This window comes from Corvus hawaiiensis, chromosome 3 (genome assembly GCF_020740725.1).
Source record: "Corvus hawaiiensis isolate bCorHaw1 chromosome 3, bCorHaw1.pri.cur, whole genome shotgun sequence".
Lineage (NCBI taxonomy): Eukaryota > Metazoa > Chordata > Aves > Passeriformes > Corvidae > Corvus > Corvus hawaiiensis.
In genome coordinates, this window is record NC_063215.1 from 81120992 (window position 1) to 81143121 (window position 22130).

Sequence of the window (22130 nt, forward strand, 5' to 3'; positions counted from 1 at the left end):
CACTAAAATCCCTTCTAATGAAAGGATTTTTCAGAACAATGCTGGATCACTTTCAGAATATTAAAATACACACAGACACAAACACTTCTATCAATAACATTTGTCTCATTGTTATTGTGTTATTTCCCAGTAATTGTTGTTGCACATCTTCACATTATTTCATTAAAGAAGAAGCCGCTATCTACTACATGCATGATTCTGAATTAAAGACTGAATTCATCCTCTGTTTTTCAGTACAGTTCACCATGGTCCTGGAACTTCTGGAACCACAATAACCAATGCACTTAGTGTTTTGGTGGGGTTTTGTTTGTTTCATTTATCTGGGTTCTGTTGTTGTTGGTTTGGTTTTTTTTTTAATTTGCATCTTATCTTCCTTTAAAAGAAGGATGAATTTGCATCAGCAATGAGAATCAGACTGTCCTTCAATTAGACATAGCCTTATTTCTATATTTCTTTTAGTCCAGAAGGATTCAATGTAAAGATGTTTAAGACAACTCTATCTTTAGCATAGAATTCCTGTTTGTTTTTTTAAGGTTTAAATGTTAAGAGTATGATGACTGGCATTTCTAATGTCCTAAATAAAGAAGTTAACTTGCCACTGTTTTAAGACTTTTTTTAGATGGAAATGGAAGTGTGATTAGCAAATAAAGCAAATGTACATTACAATCCAAATGAAACAAAATTACAGGCCTTGTAACGAAAAGACAACTATCAAAATGAGTTTTGCATTTACAATTTTCCCTTTTCTTATAGGTATCTTAGGTTCTGATTACACATTAAAATTAATATATCTTAGGGTTTTAGTCCTAATTTTATAGGGCAAACACAAAAAACATGCCTTTTTGTCCTATCAGCTCCCAGGAGTTTCTCAATTCTGAATGAATTAGGTCTTAAGCTATGAAAGAAAAAACATCTTTGCACCTGCCTGGCAGCTACTGAAGGCTGGTTTGCTCTTTCAACATACTCTCAATTCCAGATACTCCAGATTTTTACCAGATCATGCATACTATTGTCCTTTAACCTCAGCATCTAAACGTGTCCTGCTGGTATATTAGTTGAGATTACTGATTATAACTGTAGTTTAAAACATTTTGTAATGAAATATATAAATATTAATTGAATATATCAGGTTTTCTTACTCTAGTTCTAACAGTGTTATCACTTGAACTTTAAACTTTGCTGTTCTACAGGTAATGACTGCACCATCAATAGAGATATTGAATAAAGATACTAACATTTTTAAGCATTCAACATTTAACAATTCAGCTAGACTAGACTTCCTAGTCTATAAGAAAAAAAACATTTATCACTTCTTGTTAATCTTCTTTCCAAAGGTAAGCATTTAGAAAAATTACACTTGTTTAACTGTCTATCTCTAGCAGACCTTTTATCTAAGAGGTTTTTCAGTCTGATTCTTTGGTATACCAGTTAAAGCTGTATAATTTTTCTATTTTATATGGTGGAAGACTGGAAAACTACTGCCTATACCACATTTCCCAATCCTTTTTCTTTATGATATTCTGGTAATTCATTCTTCCCCACCCATTACTACCTTGTCTCCAGGCAAACAAATTAATTCTTCACTTTAAACTTATTCCCTAAATATCCCCTACATGTTTAAGCAAGATCAACACCCAAAGTTACTCACATCCCTGTTGCTTCAAATTTAAAAACTATTGAGGAAGAGATTACCTCTTGAATCTAATGTACCTGTTTCACCTATACAATCACTTTGATGGCAGGAAAGAGAGAAGGCAAAAAACTTGTAAGGCTTCTATACAGAACTTCAGGCACTGGATGACCAATAAAACTTTTTTTTTGCCTAACTCAAGGTGAACTTTTAAGATGCAAGATGATGTCGGTGGTTTTAAGGAAGTATGCCGGGGCAGGAGTTGATTAGCATGCAGGAACTGTGCATATTGGTATTTTTTCTGAAGTGAGTCACACAGTAGATTCTTTATGTACATGTTTTGGTTCACTGTATCAGATCCTGCCAATGTGTGTTTCACTTTGAAAACAATACAAGCCAACTAAGAAACAGTATTCACTTTGGTTGTTCACAGTCATTTTACTAAAAAAACCCTTCAATTTCTTTATAATAGGGCTCTTGCAGTGGGTGGGGAAGAAAAGCACATAAGAGGAAATGAGTTGAACAATCCCAAATGAAACACAAAGCATTTTGATATCAAAATTAGCACAAAAGAGGTCAAGGTCATGGGCAGGAGATAACTGGATTCATGACCATCTGACGTAAGATTTCCTTTTTGTTTGAAACAGAAAGCCAAGCGGCATACCAGGCAATTCGAGCATCCTGATGCAACTGCCATTTGAAACGTTTTACTGCAGTCAAACACTATCAAACACTACCACCTAAAGAAGCATGGCAAAACACATGAGGTCTCCAGCAGCACAGCAGCATTACTGACTTTCAAAATGATGATTTCTGGACAAATATTGAATCCAAAGTTACTGAGTGCCAGTGCTCAGGATATGGGTTTCAATGTTAATGACTTAAGCCTCCACTTAGAGAGCACAAAATCTTCAGAAAAGTACTAGGTATATTTTATCTTCTTTATGCCATTTACACTTATTTTTTATGTATGTTACTTACATGAAATATAATTTTATAGTTATTGCATTATCCTTATCAAGCAAGTATACCTTCTTGGATGTTTTTGTTTTCAAAGAAAAAGCTGTTTCACCTGTCGACTACATTAACTTTTACAATTTATCAAAAGATGTAAGCAGAACTTACCCTAAAGTCTGTAGAAGAAGCCAGATTTACAAGTTTACTTGATGAAGGGTGGATTTAAAACCAGACCACTCACTTTCTGTTGCAAAAGCAAGAATACTGATATCATCCAACATAATAGCACTACATTAAAAATTAGTCCAGATACAGGCTCGACTATTTGGCCCCTGGAGAAAAACATCCTCATTTTCAGACATGCATCTTGCCCCTTTTTTTGGTATTGCAGGTTATTTGCCGGCAGTGCAGCATCATAATCTTTCTTACTCTGCAGTCTCAAATGCCAAATACATCTGGCTGACTTCAGCTTTAAACTGTCTTTGTATCAGTCATGAACAGGAGAAGTAATTGTAGTCCCTCTCTCATGGAGATCTGCATTGCAGGTTCCCCCTTCCCTCCCTATCAGTTGACATGACATTGTTGTCACAGGTCAATATAGCTGTATCCATCTGCCCCGAAACCAGTAGACACGTGTTTCATGCAATCATAGGTGAGGGTCCCCATGGAAGACAACCGCAGCTTGTATGTATAACTTGTAGCAGCTACCTAGTGTTGTACTGCCACTGATGAACAGCAGGTATAAAACACTTCGCATAGGGTGCAAAACCCACAGAGGAACTGCATATGCTTCAAAATAGTACGCCTGTGGTTAAGTTCCAAGCTGTTGTGGTTACACTGCTTTTGTATTTCCCAAATCAGTTTGCTCTGGGGGAAGACACAACAGCAGTCAGCGCTGAAAAATAGATCCAAAGACCTCTTGCATCAGCTCTGCTTTCTGTTTTTCACTAAAGGGGAAAGTAAGGACAAGAATGGAGGAAGAAGTAAGAAGAACAACTATCACCATTAAATTCAAGTTGAATTACAATATGGAGAAGCAGACAACTGCCTTGAGATAAGGCAGAGTCTGGTTTGTAGTACCTGGCACATGTGCTGGACAGTCAGTCAGTCTGCCAGTACAGGGCAAAATATGATTTGTTAGCTCACCTTGAGATACCTGTCTCCAGATCTGTAATGATACTTATGACATAAAGCTGTAAAGATTCATCTATTCAAATTTAGCAACAGCTGTATGTCTTCATCTATTCAATTTAGCAATAGGTAGGAATAGTGTCTCCTTCAGGCCATCCGCTCTATAGAACTAATTGTTTTAATTGTTTAGTTTGTTGAAGTGGAGCTTATAATGTTTATGCCTTCCAGAGCAAAGCTTAGGCAGAATGATGGGAATCCTGGTATTCGTCCTGGTATTCGTATTTTTTTTGCAACTTCCTGTCTTCACTTTGTCTATAAAAAAAGTGTAGTATTACTGCTCAATATGGCTTAAGGATTCTCCTATCACCACCTTTCAACATGTCGTCATACTGAGTGAAGACAGTCTGAAGGGAGAAAAGTCTTCAGAACTAAGACTCAATGGGAAACATTTGGAAAAAAATGGAGGCTTTGTATTTTTGGCTTCTTTCAGAAAGTGCATTGACACTAGAAGTGGAACAGCTCAGGTGTTGAACATAATCGTCAAATAAGCAAAAAGGTTTGTACCTCAAAAGTAGTTGAGAAAATATGAAGAAACTTTAGCACAGAAAGAATGGTTTCATTCTTTTCCCCATACTAGCTGACAGCACTGATCCAAACTGGCAAAACCAAGAATGCAGTAGAAAACTTCTAGCCAGAAATCATTACCTGGAAAATTAAACGACTCAATATTCTCTTTTTTGCCAGTGGTACAAAACCCCTTCAGTTACTCCTGAATAACTCTTGGACACTGGATCTCTGGCTCTCCTTCCTCCCTGTCCCTTCCAACTCATAATTGCATAGAGGAAGAAAAACAGAAGGAGTCAAGCACCACCACATTAATTATTTTGAAGTGTGCTAACGAGTTTGGTGTATCCCCAGACTCAGTTGTGTCATGTAACATCTTCTGTCAAATATATCATCTGCTTAAGCAAAATGAAGTATGTTCTGGAAATGTGTGCCTTGAGACTGAAACCGTAACTATCACCAAGAGGTCACTCTCTTTTGAGATTGCTTTCTGAAGTAATAAGGTTTATTTCTAGTGCTCTGGAGACCTTTGTGATCTTGTATAGAATTCAGAAAGGAATGGTTTTATAAGACACCTGGCTTTTCTCATCTTTTTAAACACTTTTTGGAACATGTGTTCTAATAATAAATACAATTCATATTTGTTAAGAACTACTGGGATATCAGTGCAGGATCTCCACAGGATAGAAGAGGGCTGTCATCCACTTATTACCCTCCTGAAGGAAGTGATTTATATCTCCCTCAGTTCTCCAGTATACCTCATATCCCAGTAACTTTCCACTAGAACTTTCAACTTCATGTGAAACAAATTTATTAACAATTTTTCTCCTCTTTCCTCCCCTCCCCCATTCCATCCACAACTAAAAGCAACTATTAAAATCTTATTTAATGTACTCCTAGAGTACAAGAGGGGGTTAAAGAACAGAAACAGGAACTCCTAGTACAGGGATCTAATGGTTTTGCTGAACAGACAGGTGCTGTCATTCCCTTGGTTATGCTACATGTCTCTCTCTATTGCTCCGACTGTGGTTTGAGAGGCCTGATCAGAAAGATGTATGACTTGAGAAGCAAAAGAACAGGGAAAAATCTGTTCACCTCAAACCTCTCTAGATGAGCCTTTTGGGAGGAAGACTGCTCCCCTCTCCTTTTTGAACTCTTAACTTAAATGTTGAATTTGTCCAATGTAGAACAACCACCAAGTACAGAAAAGCAGAGCAAGCTATTTGGCAAGGAAGTGACCGTTTAGTTTTGAAAATAAAAAGGATGTATTTCTATGATAAATGACAAAACTTTCTTGCATAACCATTCAAAGACCATCAATGTGAAAATAAAAAACCAGCAAATTTGTGTTCAAGCTATAGAGCTTAAGACACAAGCTCTGTTGGACCTCTATCAGTCTTTCCTTTCTACAGATGTACATAACTTTTTTTCAGATTTGGAAGAACTTAAGACCAACTAGCATGTTTCTATAGTATGAACAATTTAAACAAAAAAAATTTATTTCCCTTTTTCATACACACAGAAAACCATTAGAGAGAAAATGACACTCTGAAGTATTATTTAAGTGCAAATTAAAGGGCAGTTGACAGAATTCCCAACCACATACATCTGTGTATGACTAAGGATATAAAACAAGATCTCATGCGACCTTTCAATCTTAGGCATAATGATTAGCCTATAATATTACTAGTCTGCTCCCAGCTCTCCTGAAGTCTTATTAAAACACCCTTTTCAAGACACATTTCTCTGCCCCAACAGGCAAATTCCTTTACTGCCAAGAAAAGCAAGCAAGAGGGAACCATATGAAATACTGCACATGTTGTACGACGTGCTAGGAAAGCCAAGCCATCAGCTTGCAGGCATGCTGTCACCAGGTGTAACGAGCAGCAGAAAACACAGTCAGAAAAGGGGCCCATAACAAGCTGATAACAGCTGCAAATGTAGAGGTAGCCAGTGTAACCACCCAGGTTAGGGTAGGATACACCCAGGATATCCCAGGTAGGATAAACCTGAGCAGGCTGCTGGAGTACCAGGCACATGGCAGCTTCACATCTTTCACCGCTGGCATAATACAGCAGTAAATGATGGTCGTGTTTCTACCCCACCATCCTTTGTGCAAAGGATGGCATTTGAATTCATTTTGCTCCATTCTTAAAAACATTTTCAAATCCGCCGAAATGGAAGAGTAAACTTATTTCATAGATCAAGAAACTACAGTGGGATGATACTCCCTGTGTTTTGAACTGGTGTGTTTGGTTGTGGGTGGTTTTTTTTATTCTTATGGGTTCTTTCTTAGATCACCCCTCACTTTTCTCTTTTTTTCATAGCTCCTAGACCACTCAAACTTCCTTTTTTTCTCTCCCATCCTGTTACTTGAGCTCTGACTGCACTTTCAGTAGTAATTTGTGGCTTAACAGCTTAGTCCAACCCATTTTCCACTATTAATAGTTTCTGAATTACTTTCTTACAATAAAAGGTAGGTGAAGATCCCCAAACTGATGGAGAAATAGCAGGTTTCTGGTTATGAGGAAAGCTATTTATCAAAAACCTACCCCCATTTGTTCCTGTTTTCTCCCTCCCACTTTTCTTTCCACCCTAGTACTTCTCACCCTTCTTGACCTTCACCCAAATGGAAGAAAACCAATCACACAACTTTAAAAAAATCATATTGTATCCAGAGACACATTTTAGTTGGCAGTACCTTGATCTGCACTTCTCTATATGTTACACTGGTCATGACTAAATATTCTAATGGAATGTAAAATAACCGGTTTCGCTTTCAAACACTGTTTCCTTTTCTTAGAAAAATGGTTGAAAAAAGTACTGGCTTTAGAAATCTTTAACCTTAGTTTTGCAGATCCAAACATCATTTAAGCAAAAACTGGACAGAGACAACCTGCAGCATCCAGAAAAAAGTTAAGGAAAAAAGCATCTCCTCCTCACTTGCAGTTAGCTACTAGCTAAACTACAATCCAGAGTACCCAGAATGATAATTTTAAAAATTGTTCCAAAGACTACATTATCTATAGTTCAGATTTTTTAAATAATCAGAAAAAGGTTTGAAAATGATCATTTCAATTCCTCTTGAAGTCTTCCAATTAGAAAAAAAAAAGACTTAAAAAAAAACTGTTTGGCATAAAGTAGGGATATATTTAATATTTGGAGTCTGGCAGTTAAATTTAACCAATATGCCCTCATTTCAAAAAGAGCTACAAATATTTTCAAGTAATTAAAATAAAGTAAACAGACATAGCCAGTCCTACAAAAAAAGACAGCTGAAAAATGCTTTCTTTGACAAACCAACAGTGTAGCTGGGTTTGCTATAGAGCTGAAAAGCAGCATATGCCTACTCAGCAACATTCATTAAAAAAGATGTTTATCAGCTGCAGAGCCAGCACAGAAGCAGGTGAGGGCGGAAATGGGGAAAGGAAGAAAAATTACAGTAGAATAAGACAGGAGAGTCCCAGCATCACTAAGTCAGAGCCTATAATGGCTCATGCACTTTTCAAACAACTCTCAAGTAACGTAGAAGATCTAGTTTACCATGTCTTACTCAAGATGTTTTACAAGAATTTTTGTAATTCCTTAAAAAGATTGATATTGCAATTGCATTTAACACCTCCTCCCTTAATCTTCCGTAACTAATCTTTCTACAGCAACCTGAACTAGTAAATAACGAAATTGTAAAACAAGGACCTATCAAATCCATTTGTATGAAAATTCTGTGGGTTTGAAATCCATTTTCTACTGATAAACAGCTGCAGAATTCACTCATTCTTTGGCATCTTAATGAAAATTATACATCAGCATCTTCATGAAAATGATATATCAAAAATGACTTGTGCTATGTATGAAAATAGCATAATTCATCATATGCTTTCTGATGCCTTCTTAGAACTGTTAGAGACAATGATATTAAAAAAATTCTGATCTGATGGAACTCAGGAATGAAAACCTTAAATGGAAAGTTATTCCAGTTATTTGATTAATTTAGGATGTATAAATCATTAAACAACTTTTAACTATTTTTGGAAACTGAGCTTGTTACCATCAGATCAACACAAATATGCAATTATATCCAAATAACTAGAAAGTTTAATGAAAGAAAACATAAACATACTAAGATGAAAGGTAGTATTTAAAACCTCAGAGTCTATGTCTACTGTGGGGTCATCTCCCAAAATATCACAGCCCATGCTAATCAAATCCTTTGCATTACTGCAGTTACAGCACAAGAAGTCTTTCTAAGAGAATGTTCTTGCTAAGAGAACCCCTTCATGAAGGCTTCTGTCATGAGACTGTCAAACTGTCTAATATAACAATTCCCAGTACTCAGGTTTAATCAAGCTAGACAAAAATGTTGGAGGCACTCCAACTGTTTTATGGCTTGGGGCATCAGGGATCCTGAGATCGCTTCCCAAGTGCTGTCAGATTCTACATCTCCCAGATTTGGAATCCTGGCTTCCCTGACAGTCTCCTAATCACCACAGGAAATTCCACTACAGCAACTCCATGTCTTCATCAGCAAAAGAAAAATGCAGCAGTGCATCCAAGATGCACTCCTTCAAAGACCCATGTGTCATAATGATTTTAAATGAAATATCAGCTTTTCAGGATTTAAATACATAGCAGCATAATAATAATTTTTTACATTCCTGGCTGTTTTAGCTAGCAGGACTGTTGCCTGACGGACATAAACAAATGCCTGCTGTTCATGTGTGACAATAAGACTTAGTTGTACGAAGATGACAAAGGGCTAACAAAACTGTAAGATGAAGGTAAAAAAGAATCTACAAGAATCTTGATGTAGCCTACGGACCTTTCTTTTGAAAAATTTATTTTTAAAAGAAACCTTATTAGATGGTGCATTTCAGGATTTTAACATTTCTTCTTTTGTATTTGAAAAAACAGTCTTCTCTTTGTCTGGAGTGAGATTATTTAATCACTGCCTCAAACTTGCAATAAAAATACTAATTACCAAATGTCACATCAAAATGGTAAATTGAAATTGCTGCTTTATTCACAAATGTGTTTTCCTGTTCTCACAATACCAATGACTACTTACAAGTTTCAGTGTTTAATAGAGATGATTTACTTGAGAAAAAAAATACTAAAAAATTTGATAGCAGTAGCAGCTTGATATTCAGGAACATCTACATATACTCCTCGGACTGTAAGTCAGAAAGTCGAGGTACAAAACCAGATTTTAATTTCAATCTTCCAAAACTTGTTATGTTTTTGAAAGTGATGATTCATTACTTGTATGTAATAAGCTTATCTCAGGACTAGCAGATACAGAAGGATTTGTGGTTTATACATCTAATTTAGAGAAAAAATTAGAAAATTATCTTGTACAGTTTGCAGGGAGGAACTGCAGAACCTCCTAACTCCTGCCTGTTTGTATTTGATTATATATATATATATACACACACACACACATTATACATAATACAGCAGCTCAGAAATCTTACCTGAGTCTGCTTCATTGCCCGTTCCATTCTGCGAGTACTTCCTCTCTCCAGTTTGGTCCGAAGGAGTAACGCTGATGTCTGAATGGCCCAGAACTTTGGCTGGGAGAGCAAGCACTGCAGAGAAAAAGAACATTTTGTCATTACTTCACTTTTAAAGACACTGAAGACAGTAAAGTTTTTAACAGTGGTCTCAAGCATGAATGCTGTTTCCTAGTCTGAAAGTCAAATATGTGGCTGTAGGACTTATTTGATGAACTGAGGGCTGTACAAATTACCTTAATCTATTTTCAACATAAAAAGTGGCCTTCAAAACCACTTTCTCCTTCTCAGCTATGCATCCATATGGTGCATTGACCAAACTGCACAAATAAAATGGCTACTCAGAATCAAAGGAAAACAAAGAATTTGATCCTGGGCTGACTGGCTCAGCCCTCTCCACACCTGCATACTGGGTAGTTGTAGACAGCAGCAGGGATCCTACTTCTCAAGGCTGAACAAATACAGTTCTCTCTTGGCCTCTTCTCATATGCAAGGTGCCCTGATGCTCACGTTAACAGCACTTCCACATGAAAAATGTTGAATTTGCTAAGAATCTGAAGAATATTAATTAATCGAGAACTTGCCGTGACTTGAGAATAGCAGGAAGAATTTTTGACTTCAGAAGATGTATAGAGAATATGGAATAATCTATGTAAGCAGCTTTCCTAAAATCATTTTAAATTGTCATTTGGAACATGCTGCACTGATGCCAGGAACACAGTGCCAGTCTCCAACTACTGATTTTCAGGGAAGTTCAATAGAAGACATGCAGCCAAAACAGTTTTGATATCTCTTAATAATTTACAGACTGCCTGGACTCTTTCCAGTATGGTTTTAGACAGAATATACCATTTCTGAAAAGTGAGACAGCAGGAAAGCTTCCTTGCTAATTTTATTGACACTGAAAATACAATCCATCTTCTCTGAGAAAATATATTTGTCCATAGATATTTGTAGACTGAAAAAAAAGCCCCAGTAGTTTTGTTCTTTCCTCTCAAAGATCTCCCAAAGCATTAAAAAGCATACTTTGCTCGTGGTTTGTGTTTAATGCCTGACAAATTTCTGTCATGTTGTAATCTGTTTTTGTTTTCCCTAGTGTTTTCAAAGGAAAGGAAGCAGAAAGAAGCTATCTAAAAAAAATTTCCTCCAAACAAAACTACAATAGGAAGAGAGGCAACAGCAAATAAAAACATAAATGAAGGCAGTATGAATGCCTTACAGCCAAACACTTCAACTAATCCCACTCTTTGTGGCCAAGAATCTCTGCACCAACTCTTTCCTGACTGCTACTCAGTATTAGATTAAGAGGCAACCAAAGGCTTCTATACTGTCCTCTACGTTCTGAGGACCTGGAATCAGGGAACACAATCACAATGTTCTCTATTCCGTAGACTTTCAAGTGCCCTTTTACCATCCATAATCACTAAATCTGTTAACTAATATATGTCCTAGTTCCAAGAGCTCATCTCTCCTGTTTCATCAAACTTCAGTCAAATATCTATTTTTGTTTGGTCTTAAGACAAACACAAAAAGCAAGGCATGCCTAGCACAGGACATTGGTGTCCAAAAGGTTACCCTTTCCCCCATTTTCTCCACTATTAGTTTTCTGTCATACTATTTAATTTTTTACTTCAAGGGTTTTTTTTCTGTGCTACCTGGTGGTAGATACTAGTATTTATTTTGCAAAAGAACAATGACAACTAAAAGCCTTGGCTAATAACGCTCCTAAAGATATTTTCAGCTCCAATTACTGCCCTTGTCCAGCAGCAGAGTCCTTGTCCTCTCATTGGTTCACCTTAGCAAGTGGCCCAAAGAGGGCAGAGCATGAAGCTTCTGTGTCCACACCATCCAGCTCTGCAGGAGAACTGGTGGCCCAAGAGAGCCTCTCCTCTGTCTCTGTGTGTACCTCCCACACCACCACCTAAGCAGTGACTGAAGCGAGCATGCTGCATGAGCTGTGTATAAAGTCTCCTAGGGAGGGAGAGAGGGAGGGAGGCAATCCAAAGAGAAACAGGATGGAAGACAAGCAGAGGTAATTACATTTCACTCCGCTGCAGGAGTAATGACAAGTCGTATTTTGAATAATGATCCTGCTTTTTAAAGGTATTCATGAAACAAAATGAAAGGTATACCTGCTGTAAAATTACAGAAGAAAAATTTAAAAGTTCCAACAGTTTTATTGATACAAAAAAAGCATTGCAAATGCACAAGACAATGAGAAGCAGACCTAGTTTTTATTTAAGAAGCATATGTAATTGTATACTTGTACAGAGCTCACAGTCCTGTGCCAGAATTCAAATGCTCACCTTTTCATTGCCTAATTATAACGTTTAAAGCACTACAGAAACAAAATAATACATGCATAAAGGGCACAATTGTTTATACTTAAAGGCTGTAAAGAATAGTTTCAGAATATGTAACCATAACTATTAAGCAAGCTTTAATCTTATACCCAAAATGTCCAAATATTCCAGGTAATAAATACTTTCTCATAAGATCCAAAGCTTTATATTTTCACCTGGAGCTAAATCTAGACTCTATTAATAGGATTATAGGTTAAAATAAAACAACTGGGGCAAAAAAAAAAAGGTAATCAAGATCATGCAGGTTTTGCGAACATACTTGAAAGTTCATTATATTGCACCAAAGGCAGCTAAGAAAATTAACAAAATAATTCTGAAACAAAACCACTATGGAAAATCTTCACAACTCATCTTTGTTCTTACTTTAGGGCAAGAACAATAAAATAAAGGGAAAGAAACACAGGAAGATTAGACAGGGTGAGAAGAAATGAAAGGAAATAAGGTTATGCAATATCTTCTGCACAGAATAGAATATTTTCACATGGGAAAACTCATTTCTCCAATTCTTCCACACATTTTTTCCTACAAACAATATCATCCTCTCCCATCATATCAACATGTAAAAAAGGAGATGACCAAAGTATTATACAAACCAGAACACTTAATTCAATATATCTTCCTTATATGATATTCAAATGAAACAAGATGATGCTGCAAGTCTTAACAAAGTAGTCCATTATTGTACAACACTTAGAGTATCCCCATAACTATGTAAGAACAAAACTTCTTCTCCAGTCAACCCGTTCCAGATTGCTCAATGAAGTTATCGATGCCCTGTCCCTGGATGTATTCCATGCCAAGTTGGAAGAGGCTTTGAGCAACCTGGCCTAGTGGAAGGTGTCCCTGCCCATGGCTGGGCAGTTGGAACAAGATGGCCTTTAAGGTCCCTATCAACCCAAACCATTCTATGATTCCAAGTAACACCTGAATTGTGAGACAGATAGGTGCACAGTAGTAATGACACCCAGATCAAACCGAGCCACAGATTTCTGTCAAACCCAAAAATCAGGTACCATTAATGAATGATTCAGCCTCATTATTCAGAATTTAACCTAAGTGTGAAACACACACTGATCACTCTTACAGCTTTCTGTCAGGCAAACAGAGAAAGAATTATATCAGTAGGTCATGACTTATAGAAGGTATAGATTGGTCAGAGCGACTCTTCCACCTTTCTACATCTACTATTTTAAAAAGTTGGAATTCCTATAAGAATTCTTCCCAACATCGAAGTCAGGAAGACCTTACCTAGGCTTATTAGATATGCTAGAAAACCTGGACCAGGTAAAGATGATTCTTGTTAACTGCAGCTCTAAATAATTTTGATGTTTTCTTATTTTTCCTTATGATACATCTAGGCAGTAAGCCTATTCTTTTACTCCTGAAGCTTGCTCACTGATAAACTATCAGTAGCCTAGCAAAGTACTATGACTGCTATGATGGAGCTTTCATCTGAAAGTGGACTTGCAAACTGAGCAATTTTAATTGCAACCAGTTGTGGAATTCCCAAGAATTTGCACATCAGTCCATCAGTGAACCAAAAATATTCTGCTTATTGGCCAAATTGCCAGGATGTGGTGAAATTACTTAACTGAAGTCACAGGCATGAGGCACCCTGAGGATTGCTCTGTTTCTCTGTCATCCCTCCAAAGATATGACCCTTAGTTTAGATCCAGCTCAGGTTATTTGCTAACATATTTTAAGTTACAAACAAACAAGCACAAAACACTGGGGGAGATTTAGAGAAAAAAAAGAAAAAATACTCCTCTTTAGTTCCCTTATATTATCCATTTCAGTTAACATACTTCAGGAGCTTTGTTGTTTGCTTTTCCAAAAAACCACACGTTAAGATTTTCAAATTACTCAGGTGGATTACTTCATGTCTACTTATCAGTAGTCTTGCTTCATATAACCACGTATATTTTTATTTGATGATTTTCAGTAATTCATTCAGACAATTAACATGAAACCCTTATTTTTCAACACATCCAAAGGCAAAATGGCAACCTTATAACCCATTCTTCTCTGTAAAATGAGGCAATACCATGGCCTCTTTTCCACATTCTATATCCTGCAGAATAGTCCGGTGAGTACATAAAAAACCCACTAACTGGAGATGTGACTGAGGCATGAATAGGAAAAGGTGCATTTGCCCTGTATACATATCTGTTAATCTCTGGTGAAGGACTTTATTACCAAAAGCTAACTTAACAAGTGCTTAATTTGTTTTTATGTACACAGCAAAGAATTCATTGACATAAAAACTTCTGTGGAATTCAGTCCTGAGAACAAGAGGAGAGAATCAGTATGATACTAGGGAGAATGTGATTTGTTTTCCACATGTTATTCTCATCCAAATAATCTTTCAAGTTTCTGTATAAGTAATGCTTTTCTTCTAAAAAGTCATGTTCAAATGACATTTCTTTAACTGGAATTTTTTTGGAAATTTGTCCTAGCACTAAACTGGTGACCAAAAAAGCAAAATGAAATAAAATTAAAAATAATCAAACCTGAAAGATGCCACGTTATTGTGGAAAAATTTCCTTACATTAAATCTACGTATTTTCAACAGAATAGCATTTCATAAAACATACTCCTTGCATTTATGGAAAAAAGTATGTACAGAAAACTCTGCCCTGGAAAGTAGCTACATGAACTTTATGAAACTATTTTTAATTGCCTAAGAAAGATTAAGGCAATCCAAGGTCCAGAGGGAAACAAAAATTATAGAAATTTTGAGCAAAGTCCTTAAAATACTAACTCCTCTACTAATCAAGCTCGAACACAGATGATTTGCAGTAGTACTGGCAGCATCTGGTAGAAATAGGATTTATAACTTTAAACAATAATTCTGTTAGAACCCTATAAGGTAAAATAAAGTACATTTGTGACTAAGTGGTTTCCAACACCAGTGCACTTTTTATGTTTTAGTGAAAAGCGCAAGTATCAAGAGGGCAAGAAAAATACTAAATTTCTAGTTGCAATTAAGCAGCAGAACCATGGCTTGGCAACAAAACAAGCCAGTCAGTATGACCACTTTTGGCTTTTCTGCTTAGTGTAGAAACATGTAAAAATTTCCTGTTTGCTCAAACAGATCAAGCAGCTCTGTTCAAATCAAGTATACATACCAATCCTGCTGTACATGCCCATCCCAAAGATTTTAAAATAAATAGGAATCAAAAGAATATTTGATTATATAGCATCACTAGCAAACGTACGACACTGAGGTTTCACAGAGCTTAAATTCATCCTAGCAGTGCTTTTATTCTTATTACAACACTCAACAGTTTACCAATCCTCCGGTGACCACAAATTAAGAGGAAACTGTAATAACTATGCATATACACAAGCCCTCAAACAAATAAACAACTAAAATTCATTACTGTTTTCTAAATAGGCATATTTAATGGACAAGAAGTAGTATTTGATGTTTAAGCTGATTTAAGTATGTGTCAAAGGATTGCTTTTAAGCACAGAATGCTGTTTTACTGGCGAATATAAATATTTTAATGCAAAAAACTGCTTAGCAACCAGCTAAAGGAATTATTATCTCCTTGTATCTATATTTAAATTAAAAGTTTGTATTTTGCAATTATCACAGTACATATGCTCTTTATACTCAGAAATGAAATTTCCAATAAATCTAAAAATGCATTCAAAATTGCAGGACATTGAATAATAATTACAATAAAAAGCTTTTTGTCTTTGATACACCACTATCCTTAGTTCAATGCTACCCCCAAGACTTCCCTGTTATGTGCAATGATATATAATTATTGTATGTAAACCTCTATATGTATTTTTATGTAATTGCATTGAAATGGAACCCTTAAACTAAAATGTGCATCTGTAAACACCCATCTGATTCATCCCAAAGGCTTAGCTCAGAGAGGTTGTTTTTTTCATACTAAAAGGGGAGCTCCTCCAGTGTTTTCATAAATCATTTTATTGAAACTGAATAATCTGAAGTTCAGACAGAAACAACTCCATTCTTCCATACTTAAATAAATAAATAAATAAATATTTTAAAAGTATTTTTCATTTCTCTGAGAGTATCACCTTAATGCATGACAACTTCACTTTAGGTTCAAAACTAAAATATAATCTGACAGACAAAGATTTCCTCTTGGACAGTAAATTGGAAGCAGTAGCAACAAAACACAACATATTGAATTCAAGCCTACTGACTTTATTGCTTCTCCTCAAGGAATCCGCAGTACAATCCCTGATTTGTCCAAAACATCATGAGTACATGATAGCTCTAAACAAACAACAGTGGTTAACTTGGGAACAAACAAATAGGATGATGAAGTAAATTATTTCAAACCATCCTCTCTTTTCAGCTTCTGTCATCCATAATCACTGGCATTGCAGACAACATTCCCAAATAATAATTTTGGAATCTGCACCACTGCACAGGATGGCAATTTGAGCACCTATAAATTCCTCACCTTTCTAAGTATTATGAACAAGAAATATTTGATTGCATGTGTCAGTAATTGGATACCACATACTAATGTGAAAAAAACAAATTTGGGGCATCTGTTAATTTGCTCGACAGCAAACCTTCAGATAAATAATTTCTAGAAACATTAGGATTGCTTTAGGCACAAGCGATTAGGCTGTATATTCTCCAGTCTCATTTTATTAGCTATGAACACCTTCATATTTTCTAAGGCCCAACAAGAAAAAAATTACATTAGGATTTCACTCCAGATGATTCTTGTTTCAATCTGACGAATTCTAACCCTATTTGGCATAATTATGTCCTTGAAGAGCAACACAAACAAGATACGGGACACAAACAAGGACAATAATATTTTTATACCTTAAGAATGCAAGGCTTCCATAAATACTGTGACAGTGGATATGCTCAGTGGCAAGCAGAAAGGGAGAGAAGAAAAGATAGTCTAATTTATGCAGAAAATCTACGTCCTAGCATGGACTAGCCAACAGACTTTGCAGGCTGGTTTTTGGTTGTTTTTTTTTCCTATTTAAAAAAAAAAAATCTAAATGGAAGGAGTATTCACATCAGTGTGTACTGTACTCCTTTTGTACTACATCTTTCCTCCTAAAGGTAAAAAGAATTGCTCAGATATCAAACAAACATCAAAGGCCCTGTTGGTATGTTTTAACAACTATCAAAACCTGTGCTGTATATGCCTTGACACATCTGTTTAATTTCATACTTTCACTAAACATGGAAATCTGTCCTACACTTCCAGTCATTCTAACAGAGTTTTGGACCAGAAAAAATCAAAATATTATCAACTAATCCTGCAAATTAGAAGTGTATCTACATCAACATATGAGCAACTGTCTTAAAAATTTCTGCCTTTTTCTGTGAAATGGACAGTAACTTTAGGTAGCAATCAAAAGCATCTTTTTCCATATGACTTTGACAACTATAACTTAAAAACCAACAATACGCAAAGTCTTTGGAGTTATAGATTACTACTGATTTAACAGTCTGAGGGCAAAACTAGCAAGACAAGGATAATTTACATTTTTTTCTTTGCAAACGTGACAACTTGCATTATACACTTCAAATTAATTATATTTGCATTACATTTTCATTTATAAGGCATTATTCCAAGTCCTGTGTTAGTGTTTCTTTTTCAGTGTTGCATGAGGAGAATGTGTTATTACTTGGTTGGGGCTTAAAATACTTTCTTGCCTAACAGCATCTAATATATATTCTACATGGCACCTTTAGAGCATTATGCCAAGACCTTTGCACTGTAACAACAAAAAAAGAAAGCAATGCTTGAGCCTGTATGAAGTGCATTAGCAGAAGTTCTGTATTTTTGTTTATTAGGTCTCTCAGTGTTTCAGTGAGTTGTTACATCATGACAGCATGCTACAGAGTCAATCATGTGATCACCTGTGGTTTTTTTAAGGCCTCTTCAAGTTACCAGGATTTATAAAATTGTCTGACAGTCAGTTAGGGAAACCAGAGAGACAGGCAGAAATCCTGAAAGTATTAAAGTGACAGAGGAGACGATTTACTTTCCTGCACTGGCTGAGACATCAGCATTTGCATGGTGCCATTTTCCGGTACTGCTTTAATATTCCATATATTTCAGTAGGTTTAGACCACACATTCAGCATATTTTTCCCAAAATCTAAAGCTATTCACTCAACTATATGACAGGGGTTTATTTTGGTCTATAAAACTAATCCTGGGACTGTTCAACTAAAATAGCTTTTCACCACAACAGGTGTTAGCTGATCATTAGCAGAGCTGGGCTTAAAGCTCTTAACCACAGCCATTAGAAATACCTCTTGGTGTTAAAAAGTCAAGAGCAAGGCCAAAACACCATCAGTGATCTGCACAAGGGACTAGTTTAATTAGAATGGCATTTTTAAAATTCACTTTGTCTAGTCTTGTCTGCTAGCCTCAGCACTCAAATTATAACATTACATCATTGTAAATACAGAGTACCTTTTGTTGACTTGGACTACTAAAACAAGAAGAAAATATTTTTATTTTCTTCTTGCATTGCTACATACTTCAATGTGCTTGAGATTTTTCCATATACGTAATTTCAGAAGCTTGGATCATTTAATGGAATTGGAGTAAAATATTAATTATGAGTGCTTTAAAAGAAAACATATGTGTACACACACACATACTGGTTACTTTTTTCAGTTTTCCTATTGTCCATACACACTTTATAAGGCAAAATGCTAGAAATCTCTTAGGTAAACAGTTACTTATTTACACTATACTACTCTGATCTAGAAATGAATGCTAAACTCAATAGAGTGGCAATTATATCACACTTACCAAAAGGCAATTTAATGTTCTCAAGTGTCTCATTTAATCTTAGTCTGCAAGTGACAGACTCTCTCTCTGAAATTTATCGTATCTGGAATTTATCACATCTGAAGGTACATTAAATACAATATAAGAGTTATTTTGTAGCTGGCTCAATCAATTTGAAAGTTCGAAGGCAAGACTGGAACAAATTTTCTTCTCAGAAGACTTAAAAACTATCCCAATACATGAAGGCTAACGTAATTTCACTTCAACTGTATTTTCCACAGCTTTTTCTACCCCACTCAAATAGTGTTCTGTAGCAAATGGGTAGGTCTTGATAACATCCACCCACAGGTATCATCATATTCTAAATAGATCATTCTAAATATATTTCCCCTCCATGGCACTCATTTTAAGCAGTAACTCTTACTCCTTCTGGTATCTACCTTGCAAAGGGACAATTGCTTCTAGGCAATTATGTATGCTAGATCAGCTTGGAAACTGTGCTGGCTATTGTACCACTTCTGTAGTATCTATAATTTCAAGAAATAAAAAAAAAAACAAACAGGCAGGAAAGCTTGGAAGCTAGTTCTACTATCTGCTCAAAGATACTTGTTTCTATCTATTAGAAATAGCAATACACTTCATTATCTTTCTTTAGCCATCTCTTCTACCTCCCCTTAAAAGAAAGCAATTGTGGCTGGAAAAACCCAACACAGTCTCTTCTCAGCAATAGATCAACACTGCTTCATATTCACCAGCAACCTTTTCCTTTGTTGTCAATACTCAAATTCAGCACTGTCAGCTGACAATACAGTTGAAAGAATTGATGGGGAAAAAGGATAACTTCCCAAAAGAAAATATCCTCTGACTTTACAGCTTGTTCTATTTGTTTTCTTTAACAAAGAAAACATAGGCAATATTCAGGTAAAATGAGGCTGCCTTACCCCTGGTCTCAGTTCTTCTAAGTAACATTTGTCAGGAGAATATCCAACTCATCTTTGCATTTTCCATCACCATCACATTTGAAACCTGAATCATCTCTAGTCCATTTTGCCTCTTCAGTGAATTTTATTTTTGAAGAAATGGAGCAAAAAGAATCCTACAAAAGGTCTATATGTGCTGCTTTTACTAACTGATCTAAATATGTTGTTCCATGAAAGGTTGCATCTTTATTTTTCCCTCCCTCTGCTTCCATGTACACTTCCTCACATGCAGAATACCAATCAAAACAACTCAGTCTCCTTCTCCCCAACTACACTGTTCAGAACTATAAAGGGAAATGGTTAAGCACTGTTAGAACAAGGTTCATATCCAAACATATGAACTGCCATAGCTGTTCCTTCTTCCTGTTATAGTCTTTACATTTTCTGAATACACATCAAGAGCTTCTTCAGCTTTTAAGTTGGATGTTCCTAAGTTTTCTCTTGAAAAATCCATCTCATGCCATAACCTTGCAACTAAGAAACACCAAAATATTGTGCGTAGTAAAAAAATTAAATGATAGGGGGGTCCTCTGACGTGGACATTGGGATACTGGAAACAGATCTCTAGTCAGAAGTAGATGAAACACAAGCACATGATGATTGTCTTTCCAACTAGTTCTAAATGTAGATCTGCAGATAAAAGTGAAATGACAGCCCAGTGTCCCCCCTGTGATAAAATTCACAGGGAAGAAGGTCAAAGAAAACTAGAGCACTAGAGAAATCTTCCCTTTCACAGGAAGTCTCATATGTTCCACAAAAAGAGCTGTGCGAGAGGAGTACAAGATTTACGCTTACTGGAGAATTTTCAGTGGAAACGAAAGACTCGAAGCTTCACATGGATTTTAATGTAACAAACACAAAAAAGCAAGCTCATATTCGCCTGCATGGAATAAAAATGTAATAAAAAGTATGGAAACTTATAGTAAGCTATAAACATGATTCTTTGCTTCTATATAATGCAGTCTGTGACTTAACTTGCATTCATGCAGGTATGTAACTTGCAGAGAAAGGTATGGAAGAAACAAATATTACAAATTAACGCCATTTTCGACACAATGAAAAAATCAACTTGGATCAGGTCTGGCTAGATTTCAATACTTTTCTCCCCTTAGGATTTTCTACTTTCTAATAACAGTACAAAGATATTATCAATCAAATTAGTTCAGTTCTACTTATACAACCAAATTGCAGATGTATCCTGGATGTACAGAATTATATAAGTTTTCTTCCATATTAACAGGCATTGGTGGGCTGATATTTAGTTGGCTTTTAAGAGCTTAACACTCTCTTATGACTCCAAGTGGTATACGTATTGTATCCTCATGGAAGATATAGAAGAAGAATATTTTTTATGCTGTTGCCTAATCTGTTTTTTGGGTTGTATTTTGGTTTGCTTTTTTCTTTTCGTTTTAAGAGACTATTTAAGTTCAGAAGTGAGCTTTCCTTGGAGGTTCTCAATTGTTTTTTTAGCAGAAGGAAGAAAATAGAGAAGAAAAGGAAACGTCATGAAAAAAAGAAGATACTGTTTTATTTGAAGGAATCAGCTTTCAAGGACTAGTGAAAGGTAAACCACATAAGATATGGCTCCTATTTTCACTTAGAATGGAGCCCAGCCATACAACTGACACTTATTCTGTTGTGCCAAACACATCACTTATTCTGTGTTATGCTGAAAACAACTTCAGCCAGATTTGACTGTAGTAGCATTGTTTTTTTCAGGTCTGTGGTTTGGACTTACTCCTGAAACAGCATAAGTACAGACTTCCACACCACATCACAGTACTGCATTCATTTCCTAAGGCCCAATCTCAATAGCAATAAATCACAATTTTGGATACAAAAGACTAGACTTTAATTCTTTGGTACCAATGATAAGGATTTCCCTAGTTATTAAACAACAGCAAATTTCTCATTTTAACTGCTCAGCCTCGGGAATTTCACCATTTGTGCCAAGATTCTCAACACATCATGTGATTTTGAGGTTATATCCTGAAAACAGAGAACAGCACCTTTCTTTTTTTTTTTTTTTCCTCTGCACAGGTAGTAAAACAGTGAATCTGGTTTGACAACAGTCAGATATCATATATTAAAAATAAATAATTTCAGGACTGTATGCAATGGTACACACTATCTGAGGACTTGAAATCTATTTAGTCTCAAGACAAACAAAGCAAATGACTGAAAAAAAGGCTGAAATTTAGAAAAACTGTGTCAGTGGAGGATATT

The 22130-nt window shown here is 35.9% G+C and overlaps 1 protein-coding gene across 1 annotated transcript in view; it reads right to left on the reverse strand.

Annotated features, from left to right (window-relative positions):
- The window catches only part of TTC27 (tetratricopeptide repeat domain 27), a 120528-nt gene that overhangs the window by 43862 nt on the left and 54536 nt on the right, over nucleotides 1–22130 (reverse strand). The window contains exon 10 of the mRNA XM_048298599.1: nucleotides 9754–9867. Coding sequence (XP_048154556.1) covers nucleotides 9754–9867 — 114 coding nt within the window. The remainder of the gene's footprint in view (nucleotides 1–9753; nucleotides 9868–22130) is intronic.